The sequence below is a fragment of the Carcharhinus amblyrhynchos genome, chromosome 12, assembly GCF_965287045.1.
Source record: "Carcharhinus amblyrhynchos chromosome 12, sCarAmb.v2.hapA, whole genome shotgun sequence".
NCBI classification, from domain to species: domain Eukaryota; kingdom Metazoa; phylum Chordata; class Chondrichthyes; order Carcharhiniformes; family Carcharhinidae; genus Carcharhinus; species Carcharhinus amblyrhynchos.
In genome coordinates, this window is record NC_137335.1 from 36,159,462 (window position 1) to 36,177,166 (window position 17,705).

A 17,705-nucleotide genomic window follows, 5' to 3' on the forward strand; every position below is an offset into this window, starting at 1 on the left:
AGTGCCACTTTGTTGGTGATTGTAATTTTCCTGATTTTCCTCCCCCCACCCATTTTCTGATTTACAGCTATTTCTGAATTGTTATTTATATTCTCCATATATAGTAAAGGTCGATGCTAAATAGTTGTTCTATTTATCTGACTTCTTAATTTCTATTATTAATTCCCCAGACACGCCTTCTGTAGGACTAGTGCTCACTTTGTTAACTCTTTTTTGAAATATATTTTCATTAGAGTTTTTCTATTTTCGCAAATAATGCAACACACTCTCAAAATGTTAAGTGCTATTAAATTATATAAATATAGAAAAAGATGGGAGGAAGAAAACCAATGCAGTTGGTTCGGAATGTTCAGTATACCTGGTGCTTCCACATATATAAAAAAGAGTACAAGTAACAGGATGAGAGAAAAGGGGATAAAGCCATGGACACTTAGCAAAGTGGTGCACATCCTTGTGCATTGTATGTTACACCTTTAAATATTTATAGGAGCACTTTCTAACTGTTTTTATATTTCTAGCTAGCTTTATTCTTATATCTCCCTTCTTACTAATCTTTTAGTAATAATTTGCTTGTTTTAATATTCTAGTCAATTTTTGACCTGCCACCCATCTCTGTGTAATTGTATTCTTCATAGAATCCTTACTGTGCAGAAGATGACCATTTAACCAATTTGAGCCAGCACCGATCACAATCCCAATCAGGCCCTTTTCCTCGTAACCTTGTATATTAACCCTGCTAATCCCCCTGACACTAAGGGAAAGTTAGCATGTTAATCTGCACATTTTGGGAATGTGGGTGCACCTGAAGAAAACCCACTTTCTCTTCAAGTTTGATACTGTCTTTAACTTTTATGGTTAATCAAAGATAGTGGGCCCTCCCCTTTATTATTTCTTTCTCATTGAATGTATCTACTCTGAAATATACCACTCAAATGTCTATCACTACATCTCTATTAATCTATCACTTAACCTTATTTGCCACTTCACTTTAGCTAACTCTGTCTTTAAGCCCTCATAGTTGACTTAATTTAAGTTTAAGTCTGAGACCCACTATTCTCAGTCTCAAACTCAAAATAAAGTTCAATCATATGATTGGTGCTGCCTAGGGGCATTTTCACTGAGTTCATTAATTAATTGCATATCATTGCCCAGTACCATGTGTGTAGCCTGCTCTCTAGTTTTTTTAGGAAACTATACCGAAAATGTCCTGTGAGTTCCTCATCTAGGTTAGCTATGATTCCAATCTGTATATAGAATAAAATCCCCATGATTACGCTGTACTTTTCTGACAAGTTCCTATTATTTCTTCTCTTATACCCTGTCCTACTGTGGGTTTACTGTAAGGTGGCCTGTACACCGCTACTACAAGTGACTTCTTGCCTTTATCATTTTTCATCTCTATCCCAAACCACTCCTACCTTCTGTTTTCTGAACCTAGGTTAGCTTAACACCCGTAGTTGGGAAATGCTGGAATCCATCATTAAAGAAGAAATAGCAGGACACCTGGAAAAGAATGGTTCGATCAAGCAGACGCAGCATGGATTCATGAAGGGAAAGTTGTGTTTGACGAACTTACTGGATTTTTATGAAGATGTAACGAGCGCAGTTGATAGAGGGGAACCGGTGGTTGTGGTGTTTCTAGATTTCCATAAGGTGCCTCACAAAAGGTTGCTGCAGAAGATTAAGATACAAGGAGTTGGGGGTAAAGTGTTAACGTGGATTGAGGATTGGTTATCTAACAGGAAGCAGAGAGTTGGAATAAATGAGTGCTTTTCTGTTTGGCAGTTGGTGACTAGTGGCATGCTGCAGGGATCGGTGCCGGGGCCTCAACTGTTTACTATATACATAGACGATCTGGAGGAGGGGATCGAGTGTAGGGTAACAAAGTTTGCTGATGACACAAAGGTAATTGGGAAAACGAATTGTGTGGAGGACGTGGAAAGTCTGCAGAGGGATTTGGATAGGCTGAGTGAGTGAGGATCTGGCAGATGGAGTATAATGTTGGCAAGTGTGAGGTTATCCACTTTGGAAGGAATAATAGTAAAATGGACTATTATTTAAATAGTGAAAAATTACAACATGCTACTGTGCAGAGGGACCTGGGGGTCCTTGTGCATGAATTCCAAAAACTCAGTTTGCAGGTGCAGCAGGTGATCAAAAAGGCAAATGGAATGTTGGCCTTTATCGCGAGGGGGATAGAATATAAAAGCAGGGAGGTCTTGCTGCAACTGTACAGGGTACTGTGAGGCCGCAACTGGAGTACTATGAGCAATTTTTGGTCCCCTTATTTGCGAAAGGATATATTGGCCTTAGAGGGGTTGCAGAGAAGGTTGGCCAGGTTGATACCAGAGATGAGGGGGTTAGCTTATGAAGAGAGATTGAGTAGATTGGGCCTGTACTCGTTGGAGTTTAGAAGGCTGAGGGGGGCCTTATAGAGACATATAATGAAGGGGCTAGATAGGGTGGAGGCAAAGAGATTCTTTCCACTTAAAAAGGAAACAAGAACTAGAGGACACAGCCTCAAAATAAGGGGGAGTCAGTTTGGAACAGAGTTGAGGAGGAACTTCTCTTAGAGGGTAGTGAATCTCTGGAATTCTCTGCCTGAGGTAGCGGTGGAGGCTACCCCGTTGAATATGTTTAAGTCACAGGTAGATAGATTTCTGATCAATAAGGGGATTAAGGGTTACGGGGAACAGGCAGCTAACTAGAACTGAACCACTTTCAGATCAGCCATGATCTTATTGAACGACAGGGCAGGCTCGAAGGGCTTAGGTGGCCTACTGCTCCTATTTCTTGTGTTCTTATCCCCCTCTATTGTGCCAATCATTAATTAACAGAGCGAACCCTCTATCTTTTTGTAGCTTCCTTTCCCTCCTAAATGTCACATACCCTTCAATATTCAGGTCTCAATCTGTGATCTTGCAACCATGCCTCCATTATGGCTCTCAAATCATATTTCTATCAGTCCATCTGTTTTGTTTCAAATGCTACATGCATTCAAGCAGAGAGCCTTTAGTTTTATCCTTTTATCATTTTTGGGACCTCTCTCATCATGCTGATCTACTCTTAGATTTGTGCTCTTTCACTGCCTGTCATGATCTGTTTTATCATTTCCCATATTAATAACTTTCTCTCTTGCCTTCTCTCTATTCTTTGGGATATCTTCCCAAAGTTGATTGCTTGCCGCCATTATTTAGTTTTAAAACCCTCGCTACTTCTCTAGTTTTGCAGCTCGCTAGAACTCTGGTTCCAACACTTTTTTCAGTATTGGTGTCAGTGCATCATGAACCGGAAGCAACCTCCTGTGTCTGTCTTTGAGCTGTGCATTCATCTCTTGCTCTCTTCCTATTTACCATTGCCGCTTTAATTTTACTTACCATATGTGAATTTGCATGTGGCTGAGCTGATAATCCAGAGACTATTACCTTCTGAGCTTCTGTTTAAGTTAGTGCATTCTCTCTATGCAGAAGTTTTTTTAAGTCTTATATCTGTTGTTGGTACCTGCTTAGACTTCAATCACTGGATTCTCTCCCTCCCCCCTCTGCAAGATCCTCTCCAATCATGAGCAGATATCCCAAATTCTGGCACTGGGCAGGCAACATAGTTGCCTGGACTTGTGTTCTTCGCTGCAGGGAATAGTATCTATTCCCTTGATAAAGAAACTACTTTTTTCGTCTTGAGATATTTCTCATTTTGATCCATTTTCTATGTATCAAATTTTTCAGTTGTTCCTTTGTGTACGCATGTATGAAAAACTTTATAAAGTTTTTTTAATAAACATTTATTAATTCCAGTTAACTTCCTTTGTGTCAAAAGAACTAGGGCTCAGCCCAGAACATTTCCATACAGTGGTTGCTAAAGGTTTCAGTTACTGATAAATAAGTGCACCCACTTATTTTGAAAAAAATCCATTGACACCTACTACTGTTTTTAGCAAGTATTCCAACACTACTCTCAGTATCTAACTGCTTTTCATTTAAATTAAACTTTACAAATTAAATTTAGGATCCCCTGCAGCCAGTCCACAGAGCAGTGACAACAGTGACACTCATCATAGTGGTGGCAGTGACATCGAAATGGATGAGCAAATGATCAACAGAGCAAAGCGTGCACAACAACAATTGTCAGATACGGAGGTAAGAAAGTAAAATGGAAGTAAATTCATTGGAAAAGACAATTAGCCATAAGATTTAGCTGATCATGCTCTGACTTATTGATTGGGCAGTCATGTTGCAATTTGGCTCTAGGCTCAATGGTATCCATTGATTAAGTAGATGGCAAGTTTAAATAATAGATTTTGATCATTGATTTAATAAAAAAGTCAATAATAACGCTGCATTAATTTGACTTAAAAGTTCAGTTGGAGTATTCTTAATGAATAGAGTTTTTACATTCAACAATGACTGAAGTTTTTTTTCTAGGAGTCTATGCAAGGAAGCTCTGATGAGACTGCTAATAGTGGTGAGGATGCCAGTAGTGGACCTGGCAGTAGCAGTGGACACAGTGATGGCTCTAGTAATGAAGTAAATTCAAGTCATGCCAGCCAGTCAGCTGGAAGTCCAGGAAGTGAAGTGCACTCGGAGGACATGGCAGATAGTGAAGCTCTCAAAGAAGAGGAAGATGATGAAGAGGAAGAGGGAGAACATAGCCCCCAAAATGAGAGCAGGAATCCTGAATTACGAACTTTGAGTGCTGAATTGCAGTCAGGAATTTGTATGACAGAATCGCCAGGTGGAGTCGAACGTGACAGACCTAATAGTGGATCAAGCAGGGATATTTCATATAGCACTGATGCAGTTCCATCAGGGGAAAATCGAATCCGACTGCTGGATACTTGCTCACACCCTGAAGACTCTGAACATGACATGTCAGGGGAGATAAATACTGCACACATATCACAAGGTTCTCAGGACTCGTGTATCACACAAACAGGAGATTTTTTAGGCGAGGCAATAGGGAATGAAATATTTAACTGCAGACGCTTCATCGGTCAGCAGCATCAACATCATCATCATGATGGGTGAGTTTCGCCTGTCTTATTTTTGCTTTAATCTTAAAATGGTTGATGCTAAATTTAAAAATGATGGTGCAGGTTCTGTTTTCAAACTGATAGAGCATGGAATCTGTATTTTTCTAAAAGCCACTGGTGAAATGTAATGATTATTCTAATCTGGGTGCACAAATCTGAATTAGACAGGTGACCAGTCCTTGGCCTGAGGCTTTGAACTACATAATTCATGTAGTATTTGTAATCTGGTTATACTTAATTTACCATAATAGTAAAATGCAAAAACTTTGTTTCTTTAAATCCTTTAAATCCGTGCCACTTGTGCAGGGACTGCTGTACCCATCAATGTACGCTACCTGCCAACCTAAACACTTGTCGTACTTTATCAGTTAATATGAGGGAGTTGCCACTTGTGATTAAACTATGCTCCTGTACAGGTAGGTGATGGCATGGTGGTATTATTGCTAGACTACCCCCCTCTCCTCCCCAAAACCAATGTTAAGCTTACTGGTCTATAATTGCCTGTTTTCTCTCTACTTTTTTTCCTCTTCTAAGCTTCAAATGATTAAGCTGCGTTGGTGACAGTAATATATTGTATTCTTTGTTGGGTGATGTCATGACTCATAGAGAGAAAACTGAGAATTATAGACCTGTAAACTTAAAATCAGTTGAGGGGAGGTAAATTCTTGATCCATTATCAGGGACTTATAGCAGAGCATTTAGAAAGCAATGGCAGGGTCAGACAGCATGGATTTATGAAGGGGAAATCATGCTTGACAAAACTGTTGGAATTCTTTGAAGATGTAACTAGTAGAGTTGAGAAGGGGGAACCAATAGATGTGGTATATTTGGACCTACAGAAAGCGTTTGACAGAGTCCTGCATAAGTCCACTTGTGTGAAATAGATTAAAAGTAAGAAAAAAGATAGAGTCTCCACCAATAACAAGGCAGAAGTTAGGGATGTTTGTTCAACTCTGCCCCATACATGCTTGCAAAATCACACGGCACTGGTGTTATCTACATATCTTCATAGCCGGGCAGCAGTAATGATGATCCATCGATCCAGTCTGAGCAAGGTGGAGAAATCCAGGTTTTGGGAGAGGATGAGAAGAAGGGGACGAGTGAATGTCTGGATGGGAAAAGAGGGAAGGGCTATGCGAGTGGAAAGGGCTGTGTCTTGTGGGTTGAGGAATGGGTTGAGTGAGTAGGAATTGGGTGGGGTAGGAGGAGGGATCTGAGTGAGTGGTGGGTGTGGGGGTGTTGAGTTGGAAGGACATGAGTGAATTGGGAAGGGGTTTGGGAAGAGGGGCTACTGGGTGAATGAACATGTTGGGGCATTTGTGGGGTAAGGAAGGGGGCTTCACATTGTAGAATATGGAGAGCTTGGCTGAAGACATAAAATAACTTTTATAAAGATTAAAAAAAATTTACATTTGAGTATTGCTTGAAAAAAAATATGCTTTTAATTTTTTTTTCTTGCATTCATCAAGAGAGATGCCCAAGAATGCCTATTTTCAAAGCTGGGGGGAAGGGTATGGTGAAAACAAACACTGGTTGAAGCATTGCTGTGGAGAACATACCAAGGAGCTACTGTGTCTCTCATTTCAATTCAAAAAAGTTGTAATGCCTGGCAAAAAAAATGTATAACATGACTGCCTCATTTATTTTATTCTCTTGATAGTGTAGACTGCCTGCATTCAAAATGTTAGAAGCAGTCCTGTTTCTCTTCTGGCTCCATGGTTTTATTGAATTTGTTCAGGGCTGAGTTAAATTAGATTCTCAACAAGGGAGTCGAAGGGAGCAGACAAGAAAATAGAGTTGAGACCACAACCAGATCAGACATGATTTGTTGACTGGTAGAGCAAGCTTGAAGAGTTGAATGGTCTATTCCTGCTCCTAACCCCACTGTTCCTATAATGCGTTTGTTGTTTCTGTTAAAAATGGATTATAAGATTATTATTCCTGCAGTTTTGATCATAAGGCGTCTATTTTGAAGCTGGCTTCCATGCTGTCTCGTAGCTAAAAAACAGGGAGCCATTCAATTTATAGACTTTTAGGTGACATTTTCCCATGGAAGAGGATTGGCCCATCCCAGACTAAAATGTGCATCCCACTATTACGGTTTGCTGAAGTCAAGCAAAGAATAGCTGCAATTCATTTACCAGGCATTGGCCATTTTAATTTTAAATGAGGTCTGTGAGAGCCTTAGCAAGAGACCTACTTTGGCAATAGGGCAACAAGCCAACATTGTTGATAAACAGCAGATGCAGAATAGTGAAAACATAAGAATTGGAAGAGAAGTAAACTCAGAAGAAAGTAAAAATTCAAAAGGTTAGCAAGTTAACCAGATGAAAAAAAGAAATAGTATAAAAAATTGGAGCATGGCAGTCAGGAACAGCAGGCCTAGTGATGATGACGAAACAAAAAAAATGAATGTCCAAGATCTAAACGATAAAAGGCAAACTATGAAACATGTAGCTTATAAGGAAGCTGTATTTTAGGGCGCTCATTTAAAATATAATATAATGCAGATCATAAGTATTATATAATATTATGTGAAATAAAGGGATAGCTGGGAACATCCTCAAAAATTGTGTATTCAACTGAACATCTGTATATCAGTATATCACATAAAATTACATGAAATATGCCTTCTAATATACATATATGTTTTAAATATTCTGGAATAATGTTGAGTTTAATCAATAGAATTAGCCTAAAATGTAAGAGATTTAATGTGAGTAATTTAAATATACTTAACAGGAATGCTAGGTTAACGAGGCTTTTCTTGAAGACATAAGAAATTATGAATCTCTGGTTACTGGAATCAGCATCAGTTCTTCTTTGTTGATTTAATCCCTTTCCTCCCTGCTTCTTTATGGTTGTACAGATTTGTTGAACTACTTCTCCCAACTGTTTGTTCACATGCCAGGCTTGATCATTTGCTTGGGAAGGGGCATCACAATTTAATTCTGCTCTTTCAGCAGCCATACATATTTCCAGTCTGTAGCAATTATGCATCTTCCTCCCTATGTGATGTTTGTTGAGCACAGTAAGAAGTCTCACAACACCAAGTTAAAGTCCAACAGGTTTGTTTGGCAGCACTAGCTTTTGGAGTCTCAGGCTCCTTCATCAGGTGAGTGAGGACCTGTGTTCTCAAGCAGGTCAGAACACAAGTCCTCACTCACCTGATGAGGGAGCCTGAGACTCCAAAAGCTAGTGCTGCCAAATAAACCTATTGGACTTTAACTTGGTGTTGTGAGACTTCTTACTGTGCTTACCCCAGTCCAACGCTGGCATCTCCACATATGTTTGTTGAGGTCATGTGTCACCGTTCGGATCACCACCTCAGATAAGATCAGCTAACCTAGCACCAGATATCATACCAGAACCTCTTGGCTTCTATGGTCCGGTTTCCCAATGGATAAACTCACTGTATATATAACCAGAGAATCTATCAGCATTTGTTTTTAAATTGAGAGTCCAGTACTTATTATTGTCAACCAATCAGCACCCTTCTCTGACGCAGTATAAGTTGTGACTCCCTTTGATATTTGACATTCCCACATCTGTCCCAAGATACTGAGGGCAAGACACAGCTTCAATTGCAGGTCTTTTTTTTTTTTAGCAATACTCTGGTTCTGAACTACCAAACAACTATTTTCATTTTTTTTATATGTTCATCTATAATATGCAAAACATTAATAGCATACTGAATATGCCAATGCTGCTTTATTGCTGTTCTGTTTCTGCTGACATCTGGGGTCATACTAATTTTCATGGTTTTCAGTATGTATTTATTTATGGGATGTGGTCATTGCTTGCAAGGCCAGCCTTAGTTGCCCATCACTAATTATCTTGAGAAGGGGGTGGTGAGTTAAAATGGGATCGCATTAGAAAATAGTTCATGAAGTGCTGCTATAGTCCATTGCTTCACAATGCATGTCCAGCAAGATCATGTTCTGTTGTTAGTACATGAAGTCCACACTAAGTGCCTTAAATACTGAGGTCACTGATGATTGTATACTAATACATTGGTTCATAATCTTGACAGAATAGAAGGTAAACAAAGGGAAAACTAATGTTTGTATCCAGTCTATCATACTGCAGACTAGTTTCTGTCAGAATAATTTTAATTTCTGGAACTGTCATCTTTTACTGATTGCTGTTTCATGCATATGAAATAATACTTGCATTGTATGAATATTGATTGACTTGTTTCATGACAGTTACCTTCTGTACAAATAAGATTCCACAAATAAACTTTATTACCTTATGATCTGTTTACCTCACAGACACTTGGGTGATGATATGATGAGTGCAGATGATGTCAGTTGTAGCAGTTCTCAGGTCAGTGCAAAGTCTGAAAAGAATATGGCAGACTTTGATGGGGAGGAGTCTGGTTGCGAGGAAGAACTGGTGCAGATCAATTCTCATGCGGAACTTACATCTCATCTTCAACAACATCTGCCCAATCTTGCCTCTATCTACCATGAACACCTTAGTCAAGGTAAGGAAAATATACATATACATATGTTTTCAGAGTAAGTGGAAAAATTGAAAAGCTGCATGTTTTCTACCACTAAGATAAAAGCCAAATACTGTGAATGCTGGAATCTGAAACAAAGACAGAAAATGCTGGAAAATCTCAGCAGGTCTAACAGCATTTGTGGAGAGTGTAGAGCCAATATTTTGAGTTTAATGACCCTTCATCAGAGCCAAAGACAAAGAAATTGGATGAGATTTATATATGTTTGGTGGCATCATGCTTAAAAGTTAAAGTTAAATGTTAGTCATAAGTAAGCTTACATTAACACTGCAGTGTAGTTGGTGTGAAAGTCCCCTAGTCACCACACTCCTGTACCTGTTCGGATATGCTGAGAGAGAATTTAGCATGGTCAATGCACCTAACCATCTTTTGAACTGTGGGAGGAAACTAGTGCATCCAGAGGAAACCCATGCATACGTGGGGCGATGGTGCAGACTTCACACAGATAATGATCCAAGCCAGGAATCAAACTCGGGTCCATGGTGCTGTGAGGCAGTAGTGCTAACCGCTATGCCACTGTGCCACTGGAAAAAGTGAAAATAGCAGAGGTTGATCCTTTGAATACAGAGGCTGGTGCGATGAAAAGTGAGGACAAGGTCTGAGGCAGGTTCATCCAGTCTTGAAACATTGGCTCCATTGCCCTTCCACAGATGCGGTTAGACCTGCTGAGATTTTCTAGCATTTTCTGTTTTTGTTTTCTACCACTGTTGCTTGTGAATAGTAATCCAAAATAACTTTGGTTTCTTTTTTTAATGCATTTTATTTTGACTTGAAAGCCAGTGACACTCAGCTTATTGGAAATCTTGGATGGTGGAGTTTACTATATGTGACAGTGCAGTAAGATTAATTATCCCAAAACACTATGGAGTAATGATGGCTGTATTTCCTTTGCTGCCTGTAGCAAAACAACAACTTGGATTTGTATAGTGGCTCAAACCATAGTTGGAAGGAATGCAGTATTGCCTGGGGAATGGGAAGTTTGTACTGGGGATAGAGGATAATGACTTTGGTTTTCCCAGTGTTTCAACTGAAGGAAATTCCTACTCCTCAGTACAGACAAGCAGTAGAATAATGTAAAGGAAATGGAGCAGTTCAGAGATGTGATGGTGAGGTAAAGATGGGTGTCATCAGTAAATATGTGAAAACAGATACTTTGTTTTTAGATGGTATTACTGAAAAGCAGCATGCAAATGGGGCAAAGGATGATGCCAAGGATACGTTGTTGGGGGACACCATGTAGGAGCAGAAAGAGAAACCATTGTAGCTGAAGTTAGGTGAACGAGAATGCAACCAGACAAGCTCAGTTCTACCTATCTGATGGTATTGGAGAGGTCTTGGAAGGGGGCTGTCGGAGACTACAGACGAGTCAAGAAAGATGAGTTTACTGTTGCCATGGTCACACAGGATGTCATTTCTGACTTTGAGAGCCATGTCATTACTGAGACAAGAATAAAGTCTGATTAGAGGAATTCAAACATGGAGTTCCAGGAAAAAATGGGTGCAGGTTTGGATGGGACGACCTGGTCACTTACTTTAGAGAAGGAAGAGATGCTGGAGACAAAGCAGTGTTATTTGCAAAGATATGGTCATTGTTTGTTTTTATTTTGAGGAAACAGGTGACAATGGCAGATTTGCAGAAATGAAAAGTGGAGCTTGTTCAAGAAACAAATACTGCATGTTCTTGATAAGTATGTCTCTGTCAGGCAGGGAGGAAATGGCTGAGTGAGGGAACCATGGTTCACAAAAGAGGTTGAATGTCTTGTCAAGAGGGAAAAGGAAGCCTATGTAAGGATGAGAAAACAAGGTTCAGTTGGGTTGCTTGAGGGTTACAAGATAGCAAGGAATGAGCTAAAGAAGGGCTTAGAAAAGCTAGGGGGGACATGAGATGTCCTTGGCGGGTCAGATCAAGGAAAACCCCAAGGCTTTTTACTCTTATGTGAGAAATAAGAAGAATAGCCAGGGTGAGGTCAAGGATAGTAATGGGAACTTGTGCATGGAGTCAGAAGAGATAGGAAAGGCGATGAATAAATACTTTTCTTCAGTGCTCACCAAGGCGAGGGGCCATGTTTTTAAGGATGAGAGTGTGATACAGACTGATAGGCTGGAGGAGGTAGCTGTTCTAAGGGAAGATGTATTAGCAATTTTGAAAAACCTGAGAGTTGTTAAGTCCCCTGGACCAGATGGGAGGCAAGGGAGGAGATTGCAGAGCCTTTGGCTTTGATCTTTGGGTCCTCATTGTCCACGGGGATAGTGCCAGAGGACTGGAGAGTGGCAAATGTTGTTCCTCTGCTCAAGAAAGGAAATAGGAAACCCTGGTAATTATAGTCTGACTTTGGTGATCGGTAAGTTAATGGAAAGGGTCCTGAGGGATAGGATTTATGACCATTTAGAAAGATGCAGCTTAATCCGGGAAAGTCAACATGGATTCGTGAAGGGTAAGTCTTACCTCACAAATTTGATTGAATTCTTTGAGGAGGTAACTAAGCGTGTGGATGAAGGTAAAGCAGTTGGTGGTCACATACATGGATTTTAGTAAGGCGTTTGATATGGTTCCCCATGGTCGGCTCGCAAAGAAAGTAAGGAGGTCTGGGATAGAGGGAAATTTGGCCGATTGGATAAGTAACTAGCTATTTCATAGAAAGAAGTCTCACAACACCAGGTTAAAGACCAACAGGTTTATTTGTTCCCTTCCTGTTGGTGAACACTTCTGCGGTCACGGGCATTCGGCCTCTGATCTTTGGGTAAACGTTCTCCAAGGTGGCCTTCGCGACATACAACAGTGCAGAGTCGCTGAGCAGAAACTGACAGCCAAGTTCTGTACCCATGAGGACGGCCTCAGCCGGGATCTTGGGTTCATGTCACACTATCTATAACCCCCATGACTTGCCTGGGCTTGCAACATCTCACTTACTGTTCTGTCTGGAGACAATGCACATCTCTTTAACCTATGCTTGATGCTATCTCCACTCATATTGTCTGCACTTTTTAAGACTTGATTAGCTGTAAAGACTCGCATTCTAATCAGTATTCTGTAAACTGTGTGTGCCTTTATACGCTCTTTGTGATCAGAACTCCCACTCACCTGACGAAGGGGCAAACCCCAAAAGCTGGGTGGTGTTTACTACCAAATAAACCATTGGACTTTTAACCTGGTGTTGTGAGACTTCTTACTGTGTTTACTACAATCTAACACTAGCATCTCCACATCATACCTCATAGAAGACAGAGGTAGTGGTGGATGGAAAATTTTCAGACTGGAGGTCAGTTACCAGCAGTGTGCCGCAGGGATCAGTGCTGGGTCCTCAGCTATTTGTGATTTTTATCAATGACTTGGAGGAGGGGGCTGAAGGGAGGGTCAGCAAATTTGCTGATGACACCAAGATTGGTGTAGTGGATGACGTGGAGGGCTGTCTTAGGCTGCAAAGAGACATTGATAAGATACAGAGCTGGGCCGAAAAATGGCAGATGGAGTTTAATCCTGATAAATGCAGGGTGATTCATTTTGGTAGGACAAATTTGAATACGGATTACAGGGTCAATGGCAGGGTTCTAAGGGACATGGAGAAACAGAGAGATCTTGGGGTTCATATCCACAGATCTCTGAAGGTTGCTACTCAAGTGGATAAAGTCGTGAAGAAGGCCTATAGTGTGTTAGTGTTTATTAACATGGGGTTAGAGTTTAAGAGCTGTGGGGTTATGCTGCAACTGTATAGGACCTTGGTGAGACTACATTTGGAATAATTTGTGCAGTTGTGCTCACCTCACTCTAAGAAGGATATGGAAGCATTGGAGAGACTGCAGAGGAGATTTACCAGGATGCTGCCTGGTTTGGAGAGTAGGCCTTATGAGGAAAGGTTGAGGGAGCTAGGGCTTTTCTCTTTAGAGCAGAGGAGGATTAGAGGTGACTTAATAGAGGTTTATAAGATGATGAGAGGGATAGATAGAGTGGACGTTAAGAGACTATTTTCTTGGGTGGATGTACCTGTTACTAGTGAGCATATCTATTAGGTTCATGTTGGGAGATATAGGAGAGATGTCTGAGGTAGGCTCTTTACTCAGAGAGTGGTTGGGGTGTGGAATGGACTGCCTGCTGTTTTAGTGGAATCGAACACTTTAGGAACTTTCAAGCGATTAATGGATAGGCACGTGGAGCACACCACAATGATAGGGAGTGGGATAGCTTGATCTTGGGTTCGGACATAGCTCAGCATAACATCGAGGGCCAAATGGCCTGTACTGTGCTGTACTGTTCTGTGTTTCTATGAAGGAGAGGGGGAGCCACTAACAATATTCATTAACGTGGGAATGTAGAAGAGAAGCTGGCTGGTTAGCAGTTTAGTGGGAATAAGAGTCAGTGTAGGTGAGGTGGATCTTATGGATAAAATTAACTTTCATAAGTGAAGATGGGAGAGAAACTAGAGGAAAATGCAAGCTTGGGTGGTTGGGAAGGTTTTAGGAAAAAGGAGCTAGAAGAGGATAATAACAGGACTGTTAAGTGAACCAAAATTTTATTTCCAGGGTTTTAGTATGTGGGCTTTTTTTGGCAAATCTTACCACTATTACATGTCTTACCTTGCAAGCGGTGGTTCCTTGTTTAACAGTATCAAGAATGATGGTTTTCAGAGAGGGCACAAGAATTTAATAGGTCTGTAACAGCAATCTTTTGGGAAGAGGCCAAATTGCCTGTTTTTTTTATACCTCTTTTGAAGAGCAAACACTCCTGATAATTTGAAGAAATAAACTTTTTATTGCAATTCGTACAGTCAAAAATGGGCATGCTCATTGCCTGGCCAGGCTCAATTTAGGTGGCTTCCCAATTTTAAATAGCCTGCAGGGTGATACATCATTAGACCAAAATTACTTTGGAAAAATCTACTGACAGAAATGGCTGATCTTTGCGTGGTCGTCGGAACAAAAAGACAATTGTTTCATGTGATTTTCTCGATGGGAGCATAGTGGAATAGAACCTGCATTACCATTGCAGCAGTTCCTAATCACAAAGAGAAATCGGCATGAGTGGGAGCTATGCATTAGTCCACTGCATTCTCATTGAGAAAATAGGGGAGTATTGCTTATTGTGTTGCCATTACCTAGCTAGTGGAATTCAAGCATGTGTTAGTGACTGTGCCACTTAAAAATAAAGGTACATTAATTATAAACAACAGCTACTTGGGACAAATAAATACAGGCATATTTTGAAGGTCAGGGCAGAATGGCCAAATGATTTGTCTGATAATCATTTAACACCATGGTCAGTTAGTTGGAGATCACTGCTGTAAAGCTTGGAAAGATATTTGATGACAACTGTAATTGCAGTCATCCTTAAGTAATGTGTATGATTTTCTTTTATTACTTGTGTAATGTGACATTTATGTTACTTGACAGGAAGGGGGGTTGGGGGGGATGCGCTGGGGAATACCTCTTGGCAGTTCTCAGGTAAGGTTTACATAGCAATTACACAGAAGTGCAAATTCCTCTGGACAATTGCCCTGCACTGAGTACCATCTGGAAATGTGATTTAAAATTTATTTATTAGTGTCACAAGTAGGCTTACATTAACAGTGTACTTAAGTTACTGTGAAAATCCCTTAGTTGCTACACTCTGGCACCTGTTCGGGTACACTAATGGAGAATGTAGCATGGCCAATAAACCTAACTAGCAGAGCTTTCGTTCTTGTGAGAGGAGACCCCCACAGACACGGGGAGAACGTGCAGACTCTGCACAGTCACTGATCCAAGCCAGGAATCGAACCATGGTCCCTGGCGCTGAGGCAACAATGCTAACCTGCTAACCACCATGCAACCTTGCCACCACTTTGGGATATAGTAATAACTACTCAGAACAAGTTAGAAGAATTAAAATCTCTTCTGACTTCTAGATAACTGTTGTACAATCCCACAGCCAACACCAACAGGTCTCTCTCTCTCTTTTTTTTCTCTTCCTCTCTCTCTCCACCTCTGATTCCTCCCCAGGAATCCAATTTCCCAGCAACCTGGTTTACGGCTGCTGTTCTGAAAAAGGGCCTTTTCACTTTGACTCTACTGCAATTCAACGCTGGGCCTTGAGGATATGCTGCACTACCTGTATTTTGCCTTGGAAGATCAGGCAAGACAGGCTGCAAAAAAAAAAATCATGTAAACAAGTGGATATGGAGTGGCAATCCAACACTGATTGCCACTCTGAGGAAGTTCAGGCCCATAATTTCTTTCTTCTGTGGGTAATATTCTTTATAAGTAGATGAGGAAGGTAACATAGTATACTTAATATCTTCCCTATGAAAGAGGCAGGGTTTGTGATTCCGTATTGAAAGTAAAATGAGTTTGGATCATTACAAATGTTTGAAGAATTTAGGATATAGAATGAAAATTCTTGTCCCTTAAGCAGTAAAACAAAATACCTATTTGAGAATAGATCGTTATTCACATGAATATTGTACCTTCTTTTCTCAGCTCCTAGTGTTCATAAGCATCAATACAACTCCAATGCAGTCACAGACATCAATTTAGACAATGTTTGCAAGAAGGGTAATACTCTTCTTTGGGACTTGGTGCAGGATGAAGATGCGGTATGTTATTCTTCATAACAACAATTTAGAATTGTTTGGATGTAGTGCGGTTAGTTACTCTTTGTTTGTTTTTATAGGTTCATCTGTCAGAGGGATTGATAAATGAAGCTGAGAAGCTGCTCTGTTCCCTTGTATGCTGGTTTACTGACCGGCAGATTAGAATGCGATTCATTGAAGGTTGTTTAGAAAACCTAGCAAATGATAGGTAAGGAATAAAGGTGATATATTTCCCAATACATAGTTAATTTATTGAAACTCTGAATATGCAGTAAGTGCTTGAGTCTTAATTTCTAATCATAAGACGTATTAAAACTAGATAATTAACAATTCATCTGTCACAATTTTTGAATGCAAATTTAAACATGAGACCTTCAGAAACATTTCTTACAAAATGGTTTATTATAAAACAAAAAAATCTTGCTCATCATGTGATTTTTATCATTCAAAATTAAATAATTGTTTGGCTTAATACTAAAAGAGTCTGGATTAATTTTCTTTATTCAGGTCAGTGGTAGTTTCACTTCGTCTTCTGCCAAAACTGTTTGGCACTTTTCAACAATTTGGAAGCAGTTATGACACACATTGGATAACTATGTAAGTAATCTAAGATTGTCAAATTGTGTATTTTTTCAAGCTGATGTTGTTCAGTTTACTTAAACTTAAATAACAAATAATATAAGATCATTTTTCATTTTTATTACACCTCCCAAGTATGGTGATGCTTCATGTATTCAGAAACTGAGCAATGGTTTTAATGTAGACAAAGGAAAGTGCAACTGGAGTGAAATGACCATTTAATTTATTTTTTCTGGACTTAATTGAGAGAAGAATGTTGATTAAACAAATAGTGTCCTTAAGCTTTTGAACCATGACACATGACTTTTAATGAAGGCTACATTTCTGGAAGTACCGTACTCCTTCAGTGATGTGCCATCCTATGTACTTAAATTCTGTGTTTGAACTTGCAGCTTTCTGACTCGTGAGAATGTTAGTGAATGATGTATTTTCTTAATCTGAGCAGTGTCCCCTCCAAGCTGTGTAGCAGTTTGGAGACTCCTATACAGGACATGCTCTTTAAGTTACCATGTCTGCGCAGCCACAGAAAGGAATTTAAAGGGGCTGTGCACTTAAATAAATTGCCACATACTCTCAAACAAGAATAGTAGGATGTTGGTTTCAAGTGCCTATCCATATAATTAAGTCTTATGTCTAGCGTGTGTCCATTACTCCACAACTTTAAAGAACATTATACCTGAAAGGGTAGCATTTGAGGTATCTGCATTAGCAATTGGCTGAAATAAGCATTTGTTACAAACTAAATATCTGAGACAAGTGAGGAATTCTCTGTTAACTGTTATACTTTTGGAGTTGTTTTTTTTCCTTGCTCCTGTGCAATAACAATATTTTATATATAATGAAGATTCAGGTAGGCAATTCGGAGATCTGAACTGCCAAGCTTTGGGAGGATACTGGAGTATATTTCATGTTTGTTTTCACCATTATATACTGTTAAATCATTAAATAAAATTTCTGATATGTAATGAAATAGTGTTTTAGTAAAATATGATGGATATGTATGCTA

General features: G+C 39.8%; 1 protein-coding gene across 4 annotated transcripts in view; it reads left to right on the top strand.

Moving 5' to 3' along the window:
- The window catches only part of usp34 (ubiquitin specific peptidase 34), a 290,233-nt gene that overhangs the window by 108,963 nt on the left and 163,565 nt on the right, over positions 1–17,705 (top strand). For all 4 annotated transcript variants that reach the window (XM_080200367.1, XM_080200368.1, XM_080200369.1 and 1 more), the window contains exons 13-18: positions 4,006–4,136; positions 4,422–5,020; positions 9,304–9,518; positions 16,008–16,123; positions 16,201–16,328; positions 16,628–16,717. In XM_080200367.1, coding sequence (XP_080056493.1) covers positions 4,006–4,136; positions 4,422–5,020; positions 9,304–9,518; positions 16,008–16,123; positions 16,201–16,328; positions 16,628–16,717 — 1,279 coding nt within the window. The remainder of the gene's footprint in view (positions 1–4,005; positions 4,137–4,421; positions 5,021–9,303; positions 9,519–16,007; positions 16,124–16,200; positions 16,329–16,627; positions 16,718–17,705) is intronic.